At 38.5% G+C, this 24,696-nt stretch overlaps 1 protein-coding gene across 1 annotated transcript in view; it reads left to right on the top strand.

The window, feature by feature from the left end:
* LOC136881783 (phosphatidylinositol phosphatase PTPRQ) overlaps positions 1–24,696 on the top strand; it is a 153,892-nt gene that overhangs the window by 6,740 nt on the left and 122,456 nt on the right. The window contains exons 2-4 of the mRNA XM_067154221.2: positions 9,728–9,841; positions 13,546–13,638; positions 20,219–20,320. Of these exons, the coding sequence (XP_067010322.2) occupies positions 9,728–9,841; positions 13,546–13,638; positions 20,219–20,320 (309 nt within the window). The remainder of the gene's footprint in view (positions 1–9,727; positions 9,842–13,545; positions 13,639–20,218; positions 20,321–24,696) is intronic.

The raw sequence follows: 24,696 nt of genomic DNA, 5'->3' as shown, positions 1-24,696 counted from the left end.
AGTGCCGGATGTGGAGCCGGATTCCCACTGTGGAGACGGCAGCTGAACGGTCCAACGTGTTGTCAGTGCATCATGCAATAGTATGAGCATGTCTCCACGAGCCGGCGAATTCGCCGTTGAGTCATCACTTGGCAGGGAGATCGAGTGCAAGGTTCACGTAGTATCTGTGATATTCTTCTGATTATAATAAGTGCGCACTTAAATATTGATAGTGAAGTACGAAGGTTGGAACTTACATAGTGGCAACTATTTATTTACAACAGATACAAAAGAGTCACGTGTTAGCAACCTTTACTGTCCTTCAATGTAGTCACCAGCGTTGTGTATAACTCATTGCCAGCGATTTGGAAGTCGTGTTATACCCTTAGCAGAGCTTGTTCTGTTAATGGTGCGAGTGGAGTGGTCTACTGCCTGTTGAATCTCTGCAACAGTTCTGAAGCGAATGCGAGCTCACGAATCGTCTGGTTTCGATCACTGTCAGGTAACGCGGCAAGAGCATGGACTTCTTCTTCACTGACGCTCGTAGGACGACGTGCCCGATGAATGTCCGCCACAGTTTGCCAACCATCGTTGAAGGCTCTTACCCAACGTGTCACTGTTCTGTAAGGCAATGCTGATTCCCCGCAAGCCTCTTGAAGACCTTGATGACACTGCCGTGCTGTACGACCTCTGGCACATTCAATCTTGATCCAACTCCGTTGTTCCTGTTTGGAAAACATAGTGACAACGTTACGTTAGACCGCTAGCTCACAAGTGACTGTGTTTCTCTCGCTTGTGCGCACGCAGGTGATGTGGGAAGGGCGAGTCCATTTGCTCTTGAGGTAAGGTAGGTATGTGACCAATGTGTGGTATCAACGTCAATATTAGATTCCGTTGCATAGCGTCTCCACAGCAGTGTTGCCACTATTTAAGTTCCAACCCTCGTATTAATTACGCTTGTTGAGGAAAGACCAGTGCTTTAAGACAAGATAATTGAAGAGTACAAAGACAAGCGGCTAAATTTGCAAGCTTAGAAGGATGTAAGCTCACACCTGAAATATTATTTCGAAAAATTGGAAGATAGACACAAAATAGGTATGTAACACAGGATACGCCCCCTACATTCTACGTCACCAGTGTTCTTTTTTTTTTTTTAATAGTATAGTGCGATAAGAGTGTATACATCCATTCTCCATTCTACAGCGCTGACTTACCTCGACTGGAGTGGAACACCGCACGCCTGCCGTTTCGGTGGACAAGGCCACACGGTTTACCTACCGAGCGACGGAATTACCGTTCCGGCGAACATTCGTGTCGTGAACAAGAAGCCTACGGCACATCTCTCAAGATAATAGGCAACTTTATGTTTTTGGAGTGGTACAGACCTGGAAAGTTTGGCGCTGATGCGGAATTACAAATAAGATAATCAGCTATATGGGAAACGACACGGAAAGGATCGTGACTGTAGCGGGTGATCTCAGTTTACCAAATGTCAATTGGGAAGGTAATGCGAATGACAAAAGCATGACCAAGAAACTGGGAGGACAGCTGAATCAGAAAGTGAAGAAACCAATTAGCGGGAAGAATAGTCTGGACGTGGTACTGGTGAAATCAGATGAGCTCTGTAGAGAAACTGAAGCAATAGATGGTGTAAGTGATCACGAAGCTGTTTTCGACGTAGTTTTACGAAAAACGAACTAGAATGGAAGGTTGTAAAAGTAGGAGTATTAGGCAGTACCATACGGTTGATAAGACATGAATGAGGGAGTTTTTAAAAGGAACTGCGATCAGTGGAAAATGGCAAATAAAAATGTAAGCAGACTGTGGGATGGGTTTTGAAGCAGTTGGAGAGGAATGTAAAAGTAGGTATGTACCTTTTAAAGGTGGCGAGGAATGGTAAGACCCACTATATTATAAAAGAGAAGTAAATAGACTAAGAAGGGGGTGCAAGTTGGAAAGAAATGGTTAGAAATAATTGTCGAAATAAGGAGAATTTGAAGGAAATTAATAGGAAATTGAACCTAGCGAAGAAATGATGGCACGACGGGATAACGGCAAGCATAATTGAAGCACGCCACCCAACAACGCTGTATGGCACATTTATCAAAATGTACAGGAATAAAGATAACGTTTCTTCGTCGTACATATATTAATTTTTGACTTTAAAACAAAAATTAGCGTACCGTAATTATTGGTGAGTAATACATCATATTCAATCATCAGATGGCATAATGCTGCTCCAATGACTGTGCAACACCTGTTCGAAATCTCGATATAGAGGAACAATGCTGTATGCGACTGCCCGTACAAGTTGTATAGCGAACACAGCATGCATTAACATAATATCAGGAATAATTTTCTATTGTACTTCATTACATAGAAAATACATTAATTACATTAACTTTAAATACCTTATATCAGGTATAATTAGACATTAATTTGAAAATAACTGAAAAAATCATCGTACTTCAGACAGGGAGTCTGACTAAAATGGAAAAATCAGACAGATGTGTATTAAACCATTAAACTATCATTAAAATCGACAAGGCAACCAAATAAAAATAAAAGAATGCAACCGTGTCAAGTTATACAATACTACACGTATGTTGCCATTAATGCTTTCACGGCCCGTACTTATAGACATTATATTGTATAGGCACAAGCCCAAAAGCCTATACAATATCTTGTCAATACTACACATAGTCAAACCAGTAATGCTAATCTTCACAGAGGAGATTTTCGTAAAAATTCCTGTATTCTGAGCTCAGATACTTGCGTATGTCTATTAAACACTTTTTCTTTTCTTTGATGATGGGAAGGGGGCTTCCATACAGGGTCTTTCTTATAAACTCAGACCGAATGCACGGTGTTTGTACTTACGTCGCGCGCGGCCGCCCTGCCTTAAGGGTGTATACAATCGTATATGAAATCTTACCTTCCTGGGTTATACAGGCACTGTATCTAGTAACCACATTCTGGCTGACACGAGTGAGTCCTCATTTCATTCGTAATGTTTTCTTTCAGTTCTTCCAGTGTGTGTTGAATTGTTCGACCCCCTGTGGGTGGGGGACGCAGACGAAGAATACACCCACGGTATCCCCTGCCTGTCGTAAGATGCGACTAAAAGGGGCGACCAAAGGATGATTGTATTAGAACCATGAAACTACTTGTAATTAGTACTACCACGTGGGGAACACCATGGGTCACTTTTACTTGCGCGTAGTACCACTATGTTACACACCAAATAGGTTTGTGATTACTGATTAGTATCACTATATGAGCGATAACATGGTTCTGGCTTGCCTATGATTAGTACCCACTGTATGAGGAACACCACGGGATAGTACGATTCCCTGTGGTTAGTACCCTTATGTGATGAACACCGTAGGTTTGCGTTGCCTGTAAATGGCGCTGCAATGTGCGAAACACCATAGGTCTGTATTGTGCGAATTTCATTACCTGTGAGTAGTACCATACTGTGTGGAATAGCGCGAATCTACGCTACTTTTGATTAGTAGCGCAACATGACAAATACCATGGTTCTATTTTCCTAGCAAAAAGTACCATTATGAGGGACCGATGATTTGGATTTTGGACCCCTTTAGACTAAAAGCATCATTGATTCAGTATTATGCTATAGACGTAGTCCCTTAGTCAGTAATACTATTATTTCACGTCAGTTTCTGTGAATGCGAGACATTGCGGGTCGGATCCACAGTTTGTTTTAAATTTATATTCATCCATTCATTCTTCGTCGTCGCGTTTTGATTTCTGGTCAGTGGAGGATTTTGGACTTTTCATTTGTCATTCTTTTTCGTCTCATTTCTTACCATTAGGGGCCGATGACCTAGATGTTAGACAACAAAAAGAACCCAGGTTTAGGGCTATAGCGGAGGGAGGGGCTCATTAAAATTGAAGAAAAGCAACAAAATGGTAATGTTTATTAGGCCCTCTGAGAGAATTTCGAAAGAGACGTAAAGGTTGAGTCTACCAACTTCATTGCGGTAATAACAATACTATACAGTAAAACTTTACACATCGGAACAATAATTACATATGTTTTACAGTTAAACAGAAGTTCGGCGTGATTATACAATTAAAATATCATCTAGTAGTTAGTACACTAACGAAGTAACACACTAGATAGAACTGCACACAAACATTTACCAGGTAAGTCTTTTCAGGTTTTACTAAGAGATGGCGCCAGGGAACAGTACGCATCGCGTGATGTGAATTTGACACATACGTCAGTTTGTTCGTCTGACATTAACCTACCAACACACACATGTTGAGTCCGCCAAACACTAGCATCTGTGTTGTATCGTTCAGTGATCATGTCGACGTTTGTGCCTGAAAAAGAACATTTGCGGCACGCATTGTTTTCCTTATTTAATCAAAAGAAAAATGCATTTGCTGGTAGAAACATGTGGTGAACACGCTCCATCGATTGAAACATGGGAGACATGGTTTTGACAATTTAAACGTGGTGATTTCAATGTGAAAGACAGTGCGCGTTCTGGTAGACCACAAAATTGCGATGACGAGCAATTGTAGGCGTTACTGGATGGTGGCCCAACTCAAACGCAACCAGCAATTGGCACAAGCATTAAATGTCACAAGAAACAATCAGCAGACCTTTACGAACAATGGGGGAAGATCAGTAAACTCGGTAAATAGGTCCCACACGATTTGAATGAACGGCAAATGGAAAATCGCAAAGTTACTTTTGAAATTCTGCTTCAACGCCACGAAAGAAAATCGTTCCTGTATCGAATTGTGACAGGTGATGAAAAATGGATTTATTTTGAAAATCCGAAGCGGAGAAAATCGTGGTTGTCACCTGGCGAAGCCGGTCCTTCAACTCCAAGGCCAAATCGTTTCGGCAAGAAGACCATGCTTTGTGTGACCAGAGCGGTATTGTGTATTATGAACTCCTGAAGCCCAGTGAAAGCGTGCACAACGCTAACGCCAACAAATTATTAATTTAAATCACGCATTGATCGAAAGACGACCGGAATGGGCCAGAAGACATGGCAAAGTGATTTTGTTACACGACAGTGTGCCGTCTCACACAGCAAAACCAGTGAAAGACACCTTGAAATCGCTTGGATGGGACATCCTTGCGCACCCGCCGTACAGCCCCGACCTGGCGCCATCTCACTCACCTCTTCGCCTCAGCGGGACACGCGCTCGCAGAGCTGCACTTCAGCAATTTCGAGGAAGTTGGAAAATGGCTCGACGAATGGTTTGCCGCAAAGGACGAGCAGTTTTTCTGGCATGCTATTCATAACTTACCTGAAAGATGGGCGAAGTGTGTAGAAGCCGATGGCCAATATTTTTAATAAACAAAAAATGAATTTCCTTTGAAAATTACGTTTTCTTTCCCACAAAACCCGGCAAAAACTTATGCATACACCTGATAATGAGTAAGATTCCCAGACTGACGAATGCGCGCGGTAAGCGGGTGAATCATACCTCAATGTCCATGACCTAGGCAAAAAGGTGTCGTGCCAGATGCGACCGTGTCGCATGCGACCCGTGCCACTAGCGACCACATAATCTGTAACCGTGCCGGATGCGACCGGCGTTGACAAGCAAATTGTCATTTGATAAGCTGTGTCATCGCCCAAGATAAGGTAAGATAAATCAGAACCAGAAAAAGTTAGAAAAATGGCCAAAAATTGAGAACACTACTTACGGGGTAGGGAATGAAATTGTCTTTGTTCTGTTCAACTAGTAAACTGCAAACTGTGCACAACATTAATGTACACTGAATTAGTCATCGGGAAATGCAATCTTTACGGAGAACAATTCGAACGATTGCATGAAAGGCTCACAAATAATAATGAATTAGTACATTTCTTACGAAAGTTTAAATAAAACATAAATTACTTCTCACACACACGCGCGCACGCGTAATATCTAAACCCAATTCAAGAACTCGTTGAAATATGTCAGTGTAATGTATAATTTGGAATGCCGTAAACCGATGTATTCCTTCCCCAAAGAAAACATAGATGGGTCATAGATAAGTATGACCCAAGAGATATTTTAAGGACAAAATCCTAAAAATTTGGGGGAAATGTACAATCAGGTGATTTTCAACCGAATACTAGAATAACACAAGTTCGGTTACATTTTAACAAAGATTGTTTCACAGTTAACTGATCTATAAGTACAGCTCTTGGGGATCATCAGGATCAGTTCCTGGATTTCCAGGAAACAGATAGGCCTATGACAGAGCAGTAACTTCCTCAGTTGCTTTTCAAGAACTTTACTTTGAAGTACCAGTACGAAGTGCAATGTCATTTCAACACGTCCTATAAGCAGCTACTGCCCCTACTTTACGTAACACTTCTGACCGGTTCTCACTGTGGGTCAGGGTTTGTGGCAAATTTGATAGACTTCTACTGCTGGATGCTTTTCTTGACGCCAACCATTAGAGGAGAAATGCTACGTGTTAATGTAGTGGTGATTATTGTTTTAAGAGGAAGTACAACTAGGCGACCATCCTTTATATAACACTAAACAGAGAGAGAGAGAGAAAAAAAATGGATGCGGCCAGTATCCAGTATTCGCGAGATAGTAGGTTCGAACCCCACTGTCGGCAGCCCTGAAAATGGTTTTCCGTGGTTTCCCATTTTCACACCAGGCAAATGCTGGGGCTGTACCTTAATTAAGGCCACGGCCGCTTCCTTCCCACTCCTAGGCCTTTCCTATCCCATCGTCGCCATAAGACCTATCTGTGTCGGTGCGACGTAAAGCAGTAGAAAAAAAATGGAAGGAATCCGACTCTGCGAAAAATGAAAATACCAGCAAAAGAAATACAAGCGCCACGAAGGGCGTGAAAATGAAAAACTCCCTAGGCCTAGAAAGTTGTAATACCGCTGGGGTCGGAAAAGAACAAGAGTTGACCAAGAGAGGTTGGATAGGATAGATGAAAGTGAGGAGCCTGGCACAAGTGGAAGCAGTGCCAGGACTCAACTCAGTGCCCCGTGGTCGCTAACCCACGATACCAAGTTGAGAGCCCCTTACGACAGGCAGGAAATACCATGGGTGTTATTTTATTGCCCCCACCCACAGGGGAATGTAGAATTAGATAACTTTCTTCTTTAGCATGACATTCTTCTGGTTCATCGATCTTCTGATACTACTGGTACGGTTTATCAGAGCATCCACGTATTTAATCCCTGCTCTGAGGCGCTGATTGGAATAAGCAGTGTGCACACTTAAAGGAATATGGCAGAGGCATGTTCACGGATGTCTGCGGCCTGGTCATTCCAGGTCGAGAACTTTTGACTGTTAGATCGGCAGCATAGCACTGTTCGTTAATAATGAGAAAATTTTTGGTTTTCTATTTGATCGAGTATTTCATATGATAGGATTGATAGCATTGCTTGTAATCGCATCATTTCTACTGACTTCATTGTAATGACCTATGATGATTTCAGTTGGGAAAACCACTAAGACAGTCTGTCTGAGGATGTAAAAACGCAGGTGGAGAGCGAGTGTCTGTCATTATCGTCAAACTGCCCAACTCGACCGACTGCCAGTAGGCAAGTGGGCCTGCCATCATGTTGCAAATTCCCCAAGTTCATTGTGACTGTTAGCAGGCAAGAGGACCTGCCATTTTAATTCCTAACCCAGTCTTCAAATGAGAAAAGACGTATAGTGACTTTCCCGTCGCTTTTCTTGGTAACTTTGAGAGCTATGCAATTTAATACAACGTTGTATAATCTTACAACGTGTACAGTACATAACCGAGAATTCTGAATACAATGTAGAATTCCGTTGCGAAGCATGGGTACCTACATCAGATACCACATATCTAAATTTATTTCAGAATCTAATTACGCTGTACTGGGGACTCCGAAGTTAAGGTTGAAACCCTGTAAGAAAACAGTCGATAATGTCTGGTAACAAAACACATGAGTAGCGTTACGAAAATGGTGCAAATCTTGGGCTGCGAAGACATAAAAGTAAGAAGACGAGCTGCTGTGGAGAGATGGCATAGAATGACATTAGTAGACGAGTAAGTTTGAGTGATGTTTTTAAAAGAAAGAAAGATCACATTATGAAGATACAGTTAGAATTCAAGACGATAAATTGGGGCAAATTTTCGTTTATAGGAGAAGGAGTTAAGGAGTGGAATAATTTACTAAGGGAGATGTTCAATAAATTTTCCAATTCTCTGAAATTATTTACGACTTAGGCCTACTTACTTATCGTATCCTATTAGTTCCGGGAGTGTCTGAGGACGTGTTCGACTTGCCTGGTGCAGGTCTTTCTACCTGACACCCATGGGTGGCCTGCGTGTCTGGATGTGGGATTATGATGAGGTAGGGAGAGATGAAACCTGGTGCCGGCACGTAGCCTACTCCTCTCGAATAATACCAAGGGTTCTGTTCTAAGCTTTACGTCTCCATCCTACGGACGAATCACCATCAACAGCATCACATTCCCGCATTCCATTTGAACACTGCAAAGAGGTTTGGATTTGAATCCGGGCTTTTGGCACGCAATCTAGCGATTAGAAATTGTATACCACCAACTCTGCTACCCTGCCGGCCTACATTCTGATGGTGAACATTTTTTCATCCAGGCTAAGTGGCTCAGACGGTTGAATTGTTGGTCTTCTGACTCCAACTTGGCAGGTTCGATCCTGGCTCAGTCCGGTGGTATTTGAAGGTGCTCAAATACGTCAGCTTCATGTCTGTGGATTTACTGGCACCTAAAATAACGCTTGAAGATCTAAATTCCGCCAACTCGGCGTCTCCTTAAACCAGAAAAGTAGTTACTGAGACGTAAAGCCATCAACATTATAATAATTCATTTTTCGACCAATGGCAGTCTAACCAGCTAACCACGGCGTCAGACCTTTATTTTAGAAAAGACTAAGTTAGCAACTGATAAACAGTCTGCCACTTGGTGACGGCACTAAATGCAGATCAATTGTGATTGATGGGTCGCATCCGTCATGGTCGCTTCTGGCACGTACCCTTGCTACCCTTCATCACAGAATATGCTATACACAGCTGCGAGAGTTTTCACTATTTGCTGTGACGCTGTACGAATCTGTTAGCCGCGATGATCGACATTTTGTGCGTATCACCGCTAAATATTTTTCTTCATAATTAAAGACATTAAAAGAAGGAATTAGTTGAAAAAACAATAGGGATTTTGTAAATAGCTTTTTTTTACAATTCGTCATTACAGACGATTTGTTAAATAACTGTTAAGTTCTTCAGCCTGCTGAAACTTAAAAAAAACCCAGGTGGCTAAAATGGTTTTTTTTTTTTTTTTTTCTCTCCACAAGGTGGGGGGAACTGCCTACCCTCCCACCCATTCACCACTACTCTTCTCTTCTAGTCTTTGAGATCGGGACGATGTCATGTGTGAAAGTAAACTTGCTGGAGGTTGACTCTGCATTCGTCGTTTCACGGTGTCCATGATGAGTTTAAGTACTGCATTATAAAAATCCATTAGCCTGTTTCCAGTCATTTGACCTAATCAGGAATGGAATGAATCTAGTGGCAAGTATAGGAACTGTGCCAGCTGCCGAAGCTTGTCGCACTCCCCTGGGGCAATGATTAATGACTGACTGGTGAAATGAAATGATAGTGGAGAGTGTTTCTGGAATGAAAGATGACAGGGAAAACCGGAGTATCCGGAGAAAAATCTGTCCCACCTCCGCTTTGTCCAAGTATTTGCACTATACATCCTTTAATTGTTCTTTTTTTTGTTACAGGTATACCAGATGTTACAACACTTTATCATACGGATCAGCCAGGGAAAGTGATGTGTCATTCAAGAACAAATGCAATTGGAGTTCCCATAAAAGATCCGGACGGACATCTCACAGGTAAGATTTTTGTCGTGAATGCTTCTTATAGGTATGTCTGTTTGAAAAGTTGAGTGAGTACAAAATAGGGATGATTTTAAAGCATTAGGAAATGTAATTTAGACCAGAATTGCGAACTTGGAGGTTATTTTATAACCAAGACTTACCAGATTATCCGCCCTTAGTGGCGAAGTTTGCACCAAAAAATTGTCAGATTGCGTTTATTTATTTGTTTGTTTGTTTGTTTGTTTGTTACAATGAGAAGCATCTATTATGCTGTTGCAAAGGTTATTTAGCACCTGGCAAATAAATGTCTTCTTGACGTTACCTCCTACAATGTTGGAAAACAAATTATACTACAAGCCTTATAAATGACTTTAAAATAATTTTTGTCTCAAGGAAAGATGTACAAAATCGTCTGAGGTAATTTTTTTATATCTAAAACATGTTTCTATGGCTTTTTAGTTTCCTGAGAAATGGCCATATAAATGTTGCTAGCTGAGGGGGTTAGTGTTTGTTTGGCTGGCTACATCATTATTCTTAAGACCTTTCAGCCAACAACGCTTCAGAGGAGTACCTTCTTCCTTTGCTGCACTTACTTCGTCCTCTTCGGATAATAGATCTGAAAAAAACACCAGCTGAACACATTCACCATCCATCTTTAATTGCACTAATTGTGCGAGCTCAGCTGCTGCATGACAGCGAATGACTCAAGTCAGGTGGACCTGTAAATAATGGAGGTAGTGATTTTCGAACTGTGAGGGTTATACCCAGGAATTGAATTTGTTCACTACGAAACGAGAAGGTGCCTTTAAGAGTACATTTTTCATCTTTCTTAAATGTCATTTGAACTGTTTTTTGAAGGTTAATTTCAAAGTGGTTTTCATGTACCTATTTTTCTAGTTCTATGAATGTTCTTTGTAATTCCAGTTTGTTTGAGGACCCTCATACCATGTCATCTGCATAGAGCAATAGCATCATACTTGGGGTGTCCTGAATTATATTGATAATGTCTGCCGTGGCATTACTGAATAAAAATATACTTAAAGGATTGCCCTGCAGAACTCCACTTGTCTACCGGATGAGACTTGATGTGGTAATGCCATCATCAATTTCTATAATTTTATATGCCAAGATGTGTTCCAAAGGAGTTACCGGACATAATTCATTGGACAAACTTTTTATCTTCTTTATTACAGCAGTAATTCCTGATGTATCGAGTCAAATGCTTTCGTGTAATCCACAAATACTGTATATTATTTCCCTTTGGGTTTTGTTAATGCTTCTTTTACTTCATTTAACTCATATAGAGGGATTGCACTGGAGAGCAACATCTTCAAAATATTCATGAAGCGCCTCACAATGGAACTGATACCAAATTTGGGCTTTATGCCCTGAAAAAAGCACAACACAAGTGGTTGAGTTCTTTAACCTCTACAAAGAAAAAAATTTTAAAAAAATAAAAAAAATAAAAGAAAGGCCTACCTACAAAAAGTAAAAATCTGGATATGTGGGAAAATTCGCTAGTGGAACCTGGGTAGGTGACAAACATGGATAATGAGGTAAAATAATCCAGTTCCTTGGACTCTCGCTTATCTACATTCGACTGCACTGTCAAGATAATCTCACCGGACAAAAAAATTAGTCACACTAGTGTACATGCACAGATGGATTGTTAAGCCTGTACAGTTGACTGTTCAACGTCTCTACAAGCAATGGTGTACTACACGTGGTCACGAAATGTGACGTCAGAATTGTGGTCGGTAAACAAGCCTGACTGAGAGGGACCGGAGGCGTGTTTCATGGCTTGTGAATCAAAATAGCTTCCAAACCCAACAGGAATTGCTGCAGTCAGTGAACCTGTTAGCATGAAAACATTGTAATACCAATATAGTTTGTCCGTTATTGGACATTATATATTTACCAGCTAACTCATTCCTGGTTGCTAGCATTTAATCCCAGAGTGCTAAGTTGGGTTCATTGGTTGGTAAATAGCACACCTACCAAGATGCATGGCTAGTGCATAGCGTCGAGGCCACTGTGTAGTTTATTTGGAGCCACTGGCAGTGCCAATGCACTATGAGAGACTTTGTATATTTTGTTTTTCAAAAATTGATGCCTGCCTGGCCATCAAATGATATAGATGTTGATTCTCATAGGGAACTACATTGGTATTATAAATTTACCGGTTCGGAACAAATATTTTGGGTTCCCTATGGGAATCAAAATCTATACCCTTTGATGGCCAGGAAGGCATCAATTTTTGAAAAAGAGACAGTCTTTCATACTGCATTGGCACTGCCGGTTGCTCCAAGTAGCCTATGCAGTGGCCTCCATGTTATGCACTAGCCATGCATCTTGGTGGGTGTGCTATTTACCAACTGATGATCCTAACTTAGCACGCTAGGGCAAAATGCTGGCAACCAGGAATGAGTTAGCTGGAAAATTTATAATGTCCAACAAAGGACGAACCATATCTTCAGGTGCTGTCCTGACAATGTCCAATAGGATTTCAGCATGATTTTAACAAGCACTAGGCTACAGGAACATTTTATTTTGAAGTAGAAACACCATCTAGTAGTTCTGCGTCAGCTGGTGGTTATTTACAGTGGCATCCAGTGGCTTGCATACTGCTAACATCACTCAAGTAGATTTGATGATTGATGATCTGACTACAGAATCAACATTTACCAGTTCCCGTTTTGCAATTGAAATTGTAATGATTAGCAGTGATGGAACTAACAATTCTATGAGTGTTAATACAAGAAAGAGTCTGGATGATGAGCATACTCCAGATGCTAAGAATTTACAGCCTAATTTATTTTTCATATTTTACACTTAGTTCATCCCAAATTTTAATGTTGATTGTGTGTTTGTACATTAGTTTCATGTCAATTGTGTGTTTTTACTTTTGTTTAGTTATTAGATGTATTATGTTAAGGCTGAAGATGGCCAGCCAAGGCCGAAACTAGTCCCTAGTTTAGTAATGTAATTCAGTAATTTTGCATAATATAGTATATAAAGGTGGACCATATGACATTAATTTATTCATTATTATTGTGACATTTATTAATGTTGTATTTCAATCCCTACACAATACTTAACTTGGAAAATAAAATCTTAGCTAGTATCTTTACGTTGCACCGACACAGAGAGGTCTTATGGTGACGATGGGATGGGAAAGGGCTAGGAGTGGGAAGGAAGCAGCCGTGGCCTTAATTAAGGTACAGCACCAGCATTTGCCTGGTGTGAAAATGGGAAACCATGGAAAACCATTTTCAGGGCTGCCGACAGTGGGGTTCGAACCTACTATCTCCCGAATACTGGATACTGGCCGCAAGCGACTGCAGCTATTGAGCTCGGTAAATAAAATCTAATAATAAGTAAATTATTTTTGTAATTTTGTAGTAAATCCTTTGTATATATTAAGAGGGTATAGACTGTATTAAAGTATCTGCTATAGTTATGTTTATATGTTATTGATAAGTTTTATATGATTTCTTTGAGGGTGGGCTAAATTTAGTTTCTTGCAGGTGGGCCTGTATCGTATTCATTACCAGTATGCCTTTGCTTATGTTGGTAGTTACCTAGCTTATTAAATAATTTTGTGTTGCTTGGCAGTACCGATCCTCCCGGTTCCAGGTGTCATTCGCACACATGCCTAGTTTTTATTTCTCTCTATTAAACTATTTTAGTTTCATATTGTTGATTTTCTTTCTTTCTAGATGGCAAGTCAGCTTTCATAATAATGGACGTACCAGTTGACAGATCAGAACGATACATCTGCACACCAGTTCCCAGCCAGCTTGTGCAGCCAGGTATGTATATCCTTTTTATTGTTATAACCTATCAGGGCTCTTTTTCGGATGGAACGCAGGGACACCCCTAAATAAACACGTTTAAATATACATAAATAATTATGTGTTTTAGTCTCTGTTATAATGTAGTAGGGATCTCTCAAGATTCTTACACACAGGGAAGTGGTATGTTATACAAAACTGATCACATAAACTACATACACAGTCCCTGATATTTAGTTTTTTTTTTTTTTTTACATATATTGTATGGTAAAAGCCTAGTCATTGCATGTTGTGGTTTTCTTTTATTCATCCATTGTCAGTCATAGCATCCATAGCATAGAAAATGTCTTCTGTTTCCTTTCGCTTGTCTCATCGGAGGGTCAGTATTTTAACCAGCGTTGCCAATGCTTGATGACGAAAAGTAGCTAAAACTGATTGCTAAAATGGTCAGAAATGGCTAAATATATGGAATAGCAAATACACTATAGAAAATACTGGACACTTCCATATTCTCCTGTACTAAACTGAGAGACATGTTGACAGTGGCGCACCTAAGAGACCGGTGTCTCTATTCGACCCATAATAAACTACAGGCCAAGCCCTTTATATAGATTATCTCGATTTATCCAACAATTTCTTAGTAAATATTATAAATTCTCATCAAATAAATCTATCAGGAACACTGTAGATTTAGTAAAAAAAAACCTAGACAGCTTCAAACTTCAACCATATCATTCACTGCACTCCTTTGATATAGTCAACATGTATCCCAGTATAAAAACTAACTCATTATTCCTGATCATCGAAAATAAACTTTCCAGCTAACAGTCAACTAAGTAAACTTGAAGTTCAGGACTTCATGACTATTTTAAGATTACTAATTAACAATAATTATTTTACATTTGATAAGGTTATTTACAAACAAGACGGTTTGGTAATGGGTTCACCGGCCTTGGGGTTTACAGCAGAGATCTACGTTGATTTCTTAGAGCATACTGCCATCAACAATAACATTAAATTTGCTAAAATCCAATTCTGGGCTAGGTATTGGATGATACATTTATAATCCTGGATGAATTCTCTATAAATGCGCCATCCACCCTCAAAAATCTTAATAGTATTGATCATGACGTTAAATTTACCTTAGAATCAGAGATAAATAATTCTATCAATTTCCTAAACCTAACAATCAATAGGCATCCCTCTTCATTTACATATAGTATTTATAGAAAGCCCACTCAAATGGCCACTACTATAAGAAATGACTCATTATATCCTCAAACATAAAAAGCGGCTACGGTAGATCGAGCATTCAGGATTCCGATGTCCAGAAAAAACTTAAATAAGGTACTGAACACCATTTGTTCTAAAGCAAAATTTAATGGATTTATTGAAAAAATAATCAATAAATTCAAATATCGCCCAAAAACCACCTTAATAAAAGACAAAACTAGCACTGCCACATTTCCAACATTTACCTTTAATAAGGAAATATATAACATCACTAATGTTTAAAATTTACTGTTAAAATAGCCTTTTGTACTAACAACAGAAGTACAGGGATCCTGCATAATTTTACATCAATAAATAAAAGTAGTCCTTTTTCAAAATCAGGTGTATATAGGTTTTCTTGCCAAGACTGCAATAGCTCTTACCTAGGTCAAACAGGACGCAGTTTTAAAATCAGATATGTGGAACATGTCTATGCTATAAAGCACAACTGTTTTTCTGCGGTTGGCCTACATATGAAAGAATTTAAACACAACTTTACTGAAATAGGTATTAGAAGTTCTAAATAAAGGTTCTTTATTAGATGTCACTGAAAACTGCTATATTCATTTGGATCAATATTTCAGTCCAAACTTAAATGATATCTCTAAGAAACCAAAGATCCTGTTCGACTTTCTCATTGCATTAAAAAAAAAAAAAAAAAATCTGAATAATAGATCTGTCTTTCACATTATGCATAATACTTTCTCACGCCATGCGCTTTCACCGCATCACCCTCCCTAATTCCCCCTCCTTCCACTCTTCACACCTCCCCTACCGATCCTCCTCTTTCCCTCTCCCCTCCTACCCCAACAATAGCCATTCCCCTGACCTAAGTCCATCGCGCTCGGTCCCTCTTCATCACGCGCCATAGCTTTACTGCCTCAGGTGACTCTCATTCAGTCACAGCCTTTGTCTTCACTATTCCAGCTTTTATAAACATCTCCTTTTTACACCGCAGGTCCCGCATTGAACTGCGAACATCATAGGAATCTTGCCTCAGAAACTTGGTCTCCACCTCGCACGTTACGTTGCAACAAAAAAACAATACTTCAAAGATCTCAGAGAAACATTTTATGCAAATTGAAGATTGTATTTTTGTCAAAAGCTCAAAGAAAATGTTCACTACACCCTTAACATGTGACAGTCAATGAAAAATGACTACAAATTTTAATCTTTAACTGCCAAGTTCATCTCGTACTTGGGTTTTGAAATGTTATATGCATTTTTAAAAGATTGTGTTTGTTGAGTCCTAACTCATGTTTGTACAATTTTATTTCACCCTTCATAGACTGTTTTGAAGTGACATTTAATGAAAAGTGATTACAAATTTGAATCTTTAACTGCCAAGTTCATCTCAAACTTTTGGTGTGTTGTATGTTTTTTGGTTTTTTGGTGGATTGGATTTGTTAAGTCCTAACTCATATTTGTACAAATTTGATTCACCCTTCATGGACTGTTTTGATGACTGACAAGTTCTGAACTTGTAATTCACTATTTTATGTCCCTTTTTACTCTTATTTAATCATAATGCTGTAACATTTTGTGTAATGTATATGTTTGCAGGTATGCATCTATGCTTATTTCTCACATTTTGGCTGAAGATGACGCTAAATAGTGTTGAAACTAGTTCCAAGTAAATATATTGTAACTTAACCATTATAACATTTATTTGTATTGAAAAGGTGGACCCTTTTAAGTTAGCTCTCTTACGTTCTCATTTCAATACGGGCAAAAAATGAAAAATTTAAAAGTGGCACACCTGGCAGACCGACCATGTAAATCAGGCAACATACTTGAAGCTACAAAAGTTGTATGTTAAAATGGATAGAAATAAACTAAACAATGATTTTTGTTTTGTTCTGAATGGTCAGCATTGAGGCCTTCGGGTCAGAGGGTCCCAGATTCGATTCCCAGCCAGATAGGGATTTTAATTGTGCCTAATTAATTCTTCTGGCTTGGGGACTGGGTGTTTGTGTTTGTTCCAACACTTTACTGTTCATATTCAGAAAACACACTACACTAGACATCATCACGTAGTTGCTCTAGGGAGCCGGTGTTACTTGCTCTGCTTGGGATGGCTGTCAGTCATGTGACAAGAGAGCAGCAGACAGGCGGGTTGCATACCGTGGCGGTACTGTACTTGCCGCTTGGAAATGTTACCATCTGAACAACAGCAATGAAATACATACCGGTTCATGAATAAATCATCTCTGAGGAATTATGAAACATTATAATGTAGAGTTGAGTAGGATAATATGAAATGTACACACATCCTCAAATGTAGTATTTTTAAGTTTTTTTAGCAATGCTATCTTTTATCGGCCTTCATATTTATCATTCTTGTTGCCATGACATTAGGAACAACGGTGCTGCAGATTAAATTTTTAATGTGATTCAATATTTTATTGCATATTAAACATTTTGTGTGGTGTTTTTTTTAGTATCAAATACTCTTCTTCCCAAGAAGGTTTGAAACTTGTTGGCATCGATGGCCTACGCTGTGCTGAACTTTTTCCATAGTAAATGCAACATTTACCGATTAGGCTTGATCGTCGTGTGGTGTGAGGATAAAGGCGAGAACACACTACTGTCACCTCACATGAGTTCGCGCGTATCGTATTGCAATTTAACCTGTCCAGAAAGATGTGCTGTACCTTTGCGCCATTGACCTTCAGTGTGTACTACGTCGTGCACTTCCCGTACTTCTTCCCCTACTTGCTTGCTAAGCTGCTCTTGTTCCTCAAGAGCGGGGAGCAAACTGGCTCCGAAGGCATTTCACTCTCGGTTGGCAATGCCTGCACTACACTACCAACCACCAGAGAAACATACAATAGTGATTACTAGACTAAGATTTTTAGGTGCTAAAATGTTATTTTGGGCAGCTTCAATTTCATTTTTAAGCAATTTAGGGATACAGACATGAATTATAAGAATGAAGACAAATATAGGTTCTAACGTCAGTTTAGGTCCTTCTTTCTCATAAATGTCATCTAAATGACTTCTCCTATATTTCATAACCCATTGATCACACCTACAATGAAAGAAAACAACATATTAAAATCTACCCTATGAGTGCAGCTTGTAGGCCATTGTCTATTTTGGATTTATATAATTAATCTAAGATATGAATACTTGTTGACAACTTGTTGAGGCAAAGTTTGGGCCGAAAGAGGAAATGAGACCAATTCTAAATAGTTCCATGAGCCAGACGAAGATTGTAAGTGCACTTTGTGTGGGCAGAAGTGTAGTAGATACCACATCATAACTTGCACGAAAAGAACCAGGACAATTACAGACTATAGCAAAGACTGAAATGTGAAATTTATTTAATGCTCAAACTTGAGTGTACATTTCTCTATTTAATTTAAATTTTTTGAAACGTTTGAATTCACTTAACCCGGCTGTACACAGGCTGGACTATATAACAGAAAATTAATTGCCGGAATTTTAAGAATTTTATATTACAGTATTCATTTCTAACATAATTTTAACTTATCTCGTGTATCATTACTGTAATGTATTTTATAATGTGTTAAAATGTGTTTTAGAAGTTTTAAGCATATGTGTATAATTGTTTAATTTGCACTTAGGGCTGATGATGGCAGATAGGTGCCGAAACTAGTACCATTTGACATGTGATTGTATCGCAATAAAATGTTATTGTATTGAATAGGTGGACCTTGGAAGAATTTTAACTTACTGTAATCCCACTTCAATACAGAACACTATGAAATTCATTACTATAAGTAATGTGATGTGTACACGAATATTTTACCATATTGGAATTTACTTACACAGTCTTGTCTTGAGGAAAGCAGAAGATAGCTTCACAAGTTCAAAGTTACTGCAGCAAAAACCAGCACAAACCATACCAGCCATGGTTCAATGCTTGTCTCGTAATTCCAAAGCTTTTTATCCCTTGGTAAATTAAAATTTCACAAAAATCTTCTTCTTAATGCAAATTCAAGAACAAAATTTCACACTACATCAGCTGATCGGTATCACTACTACTCTTGGTCTTCATGGCCGGACCACTAGGTGCACTTGCAATCAATGTCTTGCGATATCTTGCAAAGTGGCATGTATTTTCTATAGTGTATTTGCATAGTCACTATATGCATAAATATAAATCATTCGATGGTATAGTTCCACACACAAAACACATTCCTTTTAGGTGTAACAGAGGAGAAATATTATATAAATGTACAATTTGTTTTAAATGATACTGAACTCTCCTAACAAAAATGAACATCATCATCATCATTATCCTCATCTTCCCTCAACTGCCCCATTCCAGCAGCATTTGGGATATCCGTTGATATTTCTGATGATGTGTAAGCTGCACTTGTTCCAAAAAATTGAACTTCCGACGGGACCTCATATAAAGAGCAAGATTTGTACATACGGTTTAGTCCAAACCTTACATTCATGTTTTGAAATTTGATTTTAACCATGTTAACCTGATTAAACACAATGTGGACTTCCTGTATTTGAATGAGGCAAAGTTTGGGCTGAAAGAGGAAATGAGACCAATTCTAAGTAGGACTATTCTTCTGCAGCTACTTTATGCTGTTTAAATTCTAGCCAGAATTCAGTCTTCTGCTACATCTGCCAAGCCCAGTGTGTGACGCTTGCTAGAAGACTCGCTCAACAAAGAACAGACGGTATCGTGTCTCTCTTAGGAGGATCGCACACACCTTAATCTCTTCTGAACGTCCTTTATGTGGGTATGATGGATATTGTAATGCAATCATTTGTTCTGGGTGATTTCCTACAAAGGAGTAGTGTTACAAAAATGTTGGAAACTTTGGGCTGGGAAGACTTGGGAGTAAGGAGATGAGATGCTCGACTATGTAGTATGTAAAGTTGGAATTGAAGAGAACAGACTGGAGCAAATATTCATTTGTAGAACGAGGAGTAAGGGATTGGAATTAATTATCAAGGGAAATAGTTGATATATTTCTAAGTTCAATGAAAATATTTAAGAAAAAGTTAGATAAACAATTGATAGGGAATCTGCCACCTGGGCGGCAGCTCTAAATGCAGATCATTGATGATTGATTTATTGATTGATCATTTTTCACTAAAAACACACGCTGAGGCAATGCGTACTGCATCTTGAATGAATGTACGGTAAAACAAGCAAGCCAGCAAGAAGAAACATTGAGGAATCAATTGATGCCTAACAAAGAATAAACTGAGTATTGTTGGTAAAGGAGATGGTTTATATAAGTCATCCTGTATAATGTGCAACTAGAAAATCACTCACTGAAGCTCTAAAAAAATTTTCTGGATCTGCTCATTGTTTTTATTTTTCTGTTTTCAGCTCAGAACCATTGCAAAATTTGTGACAATGGAGGTGTCTGTGATGAGTTTCTTGGAGTCTGCGCTTGTCCACCAGGATTCACTGGTAATTTCTGCGATGATGGTAAGTACCATAGACACTTAAATTAAAAGACATGGTTGCTCTGTACTTCATAGTAAAAAAAAATTAGACATTTGGGGTACTTTTTTTTTTCTGCTAGTTGCTTTACGTCGCACCGACACAGATAGGTCTCATGGCAATGATGGGATAGGAAAGGGCTAGGAGTGGGAAAGAAGTGGCCGTGGCCTTAATTAAAGTACAGCCCCAGCATTTGCCTGGTGTGAAAATGGGAAACAACGGAAAACCATCTTCAGGCCTGCCGACAGTGGGGTTCGAACCCACTATCTCCCAGATGCAAGCTCACAGCTGCGCGCCCCTAACCGCATGGCCAACTCGCCCAGTGGGGTACAGTTTACGGGGTCGCAGACTTCCTGCAAACTTGGGGAGGATACATTTTTTTACTATTTGCCACTTGAACTTAACTTATAACGAACGTTAACTGATCTAAATCTTTCCTGGATTTGCTTTTAAAGGAGAGATGTGTTATTTGAGATAGCCAGGGACCCATCCATTTGCCCCCAGAAAGACACTTACTTTTATAATCCAAGATGAACCTGTAGCTTTGCTCACGTTTATTAATTCAACCATTTATTTAAAAAAAAAAAAAAATTATGAAACACAGTTTACACAGTTTTTACATAAATTGTGTGAATTCCATTATTTTATTTTTAATTATATTGTTACTTTCAATAATTAAGATACCGGGTTGGTGGATAGTAAAAATAATGTTAAAGCAATATAAAATACCATATATTATATATTTAAAAATATGTTTTTCCTTATAGAGCTTTCAGGTAAACTACATTAAGTTACCGTCCATTAGGAGCTAAGGCATATAGTGTGTTTGCCTTTTGAACTCTTCAACAACCCACGTACAGTTGACCACGGGAGAAGCACTGTTTCCAAAGATTGAGACCTACATCTTTAAGCGATTGTCCTTGTGCCTTGTTGACGCACATAGCGAAACTGATACAAATAGGGAATTACAGACGTCTAAATAGGAACGGTATATCCGAATGGGTGATTTGAATCCAAGGAATGAATACTACTTTGCCCGCGGCATACCCAGTCATGATGGTGGCTTCTGTAATATTCGGCATCAGTTTCTTAAGGGTTATAAATTTCATGTTGTTGGTCCGTATTGAATTGAGAATAACATATGAGTAACAACACAGTAAAGGTTTCCACCTATTCAATACAAAATATATTCACAATATTTTAAAATTACCCTATCTCCCGCACCCTTCAACCCCACCTTCAGCCCTCTTCCCCTCATGAACCACCTCCACTCTTCCTAAGCCATATATAATTTTATATATATCATTTCACATTGCATTCTTCATTATAAGGACTTACTGTTTTCCATGATTATATAATTTTTACAACACTAAGCCCCCTTTTATACTTAGTTCCAAACCTCTTATGTATATTCCTTGTATATTTATTAGCTAATACTCACCTGTCCCATACTAACATCTCTTTTCATTTACCACATTCACTTGTTATTCCATAATAATCTTACTGTTAAAATTAACATGTTCTTAGGATTTCATCAAGAGTGATCTTTGCTTTGATGTGGCTGATGATGACCCCTAGATGGGTCGAAACTAGTTCCATGTAATTTTAAAATATTGTGAACATATTTTGTATTGAATAGGTGGAAACCTTTACTGTGTTGTTACTCATATGTTATCAGTTTCTTGACTAAGAGTAGTGTTCCATTACAGAGAGAAGAGGATTCATATTCCTGAGAAATAATCAGTGCAACATTCATCCACTCCAAGATATTCGAGGGTATTCCAGGGGAATCTAAGTTGTTGGTTTTTTTTTTTTGCTATTTGTTTTACGTTGCACTGACACAGATAGGTCTTATGGCGACGAGGGGATAGGATAAGCCAAGGAATGGGAAGGAAGTGGCTGTGGCCTTAATTAATGTACAGCCCCAGTATTTGCCTGGTGTGAAAATGGGAAACCATGGAAAACCATCTTCACGGCTGCCAACAGTGAATCAAAGTTGTTCAAAAGCTCTGTCATGTAGTTGATAGCCTCATCTCTATTACATATAGTGTCGATAGATTTGTACATTAATAGAATACTGGGTAATTCTTGTAAAAGTTGCTTGTTGATGACGTTGACAGGTTCATTTCGTGGAGCAAGAATTACTCTTTGACAAAGCCATGCATAATCAGTGAAATGAAATGAAAAAACCAGTTTAATTTCTTCTGAAAACTGTATAAAATAACCTGTAATTTCCAACACGGAGAAAATATCATGTTTCTGTTTCAATAGATTTTAATTCTTCCACGTTTCTTCTTCCTGCTGTATGGTACCAGTAACTCCATCTGTGTTTTTATTTTCATTAACTTCTTTGTGTCTGATTATTAATTCTGCTACAATATAGGTATTAAAATTGGAAACATTTGATGACCTTTTTCTCTTTTGTTCTTCCATGTTGCTAATAAGTAATTTCAGCAATGAAAAGATGAATAATTTTTCTTCCAATTAATATGAGAAACATGAAATCTCCATAATGCTTACATTATTTTCCATTTGCATGCAAAACTTTATGCTAGTGTTTAATTCCACTGCCAACTAACCATGCTTAAATATATTACTTGATTAAAAGTGGTGCTCCTTGATTCCTTGTAACAAATCTATATTAAATTTAAACATGTTTACGTACACACTGGTTAGCTGCAAGGTTGATGCACTTTTGGCTATTAGTAAAACGAACTGACCAATACACCGGACATTTAAATTTTTGTACATTTGTTGTTGAAAATGTAATTGTCGAATTTTTGCTTCCCGTGGAAAATTACATCTGTAAAGGGCGCCATACATGTGCAGACTTTGTCGGAGGCAAGTCTATGCTAATAAGTCTCTTCAGACATGCCTCTGTATGTATGGCTGTTGAGTCTGCCGACAAAAAGTCTGCAGGCAAGTCTCTGACATTCTAGTGTTGCTTGAATTCAGCTGGAGACTTTGCGACAAAAGCGCTCTCTCATACTTGCGGCAAAATATATAAATGTGGGGACCTACACAGATGAAACTGCAATCTTTTCTTACACGTCTCTTACAGTGCAACATTAATTCCAAGTAACAACTCAGTTCCATACTGACTATCTAATTCGTTTCAAACCGTATTACTGTGTCAACTATCCGAAGCACATTATCTTGAACAGAAACAACTGAGAGCGTATTCAATTACCTCGGTAAATCATTTATATTGAGCATGTATGGGGCTCTTTTCTCAACATCTGAATTCTTCCTTGAAGTAATCTCATTGGCTTACTTCAGCAGCTGATTAAATGACAACGGCGCGAGATATCAATTATTAAAAAAAAAAAAATTATCTGTATGATTAATCCTCTATAACATTCACATATACCCAGTTCACTTGTTTGCGACCACCCTGTAGATTGCATGAAAGTTATGCACATATCTGATACAGTTATGTGTTATTGACAAGTTGTATGTCCCTTTCAGACCTGAAAGAAAACTGGAGGTGTGAATTTTTGTTCGTACATCAAAAACTGACTAAAATGCTCTTAAATACATATATTTTTAGTTTATTCTACAAAATAAAAATTAACATCTGAAAAAAAGCACCCGCACAATTGTGCGTGTCAGGACTTAATTCACTACTTACAAAAAAGACAAATTACCTCACTGCATGTGAATATACATATGTACATGATCAAATGTTCTATTTTACAGTGGGGAATAATTTAAAACAATTAAATCTTCATTCAAACACAAGTAAACGTTACATTTTCTACATTGAGGAAGAGTTTTGCTTTTACTATCCTTTTGGCAGCAACAACTTGTCGTCAGACCTGAAAGAAATCTGGAGGTGTCAAAACATCAATAACTTACTAAAATGCTGTCAAATGCATGTTTTTACAGTTTATTTTACAAAATAAGAACTATCGGCTGAAAAACAGAACCCACACAATTGTGCGTGTCAGGACTTAATTCACTACTTGCAAAAAAATAAAAAAAAATAAAAAATTCAACTCAGTACATGTGAATATGCATTGTACATGATCAAATGTTCTATTTTACAGTGTGGAACGATTTTAAACAATTAAAATCTTATACATTACATTTCTCATGTAGAGTACGAGTTTTGCTTTCACAGTCCTTTTTGTGACAGCACCCAGCACTCCTGCATGCATTGCCTGTAAGGAAACCTAGCCCGTACATATGTGCGTATCAACATTCAAAACCTCATGGTGTTATGTACGATGTTGTAAGTTCACAATTTACATTTGCTACACAATCTACACACTTCATTGATTATATTCTGATATTCAGTAAAGCTTCTAGATTAATATGAATGCAATAAATAAATACTTACTTTAGGCATTACTGCTTCC

This window comes from Anabrus simplex, chromosome 10, assembly GCF_040414725.1.
Source record: "Anabrus simplex isolate iqAnaSimp1 chromosome 10, ASM4041472v1, whole genome shotgun sequence".
Lineage (NCBI taxonomy): Eukaryota > Metazoa > Arthropoda > Insecta > Orthoptera > Tettigoniidae > Anabrus > Anabrus simplex.
The sequence above is the reverse complement of the archived record's forward strand: the minus strand, read 5'-3'. Positions and strand labels throughout refer to the sequence as shown.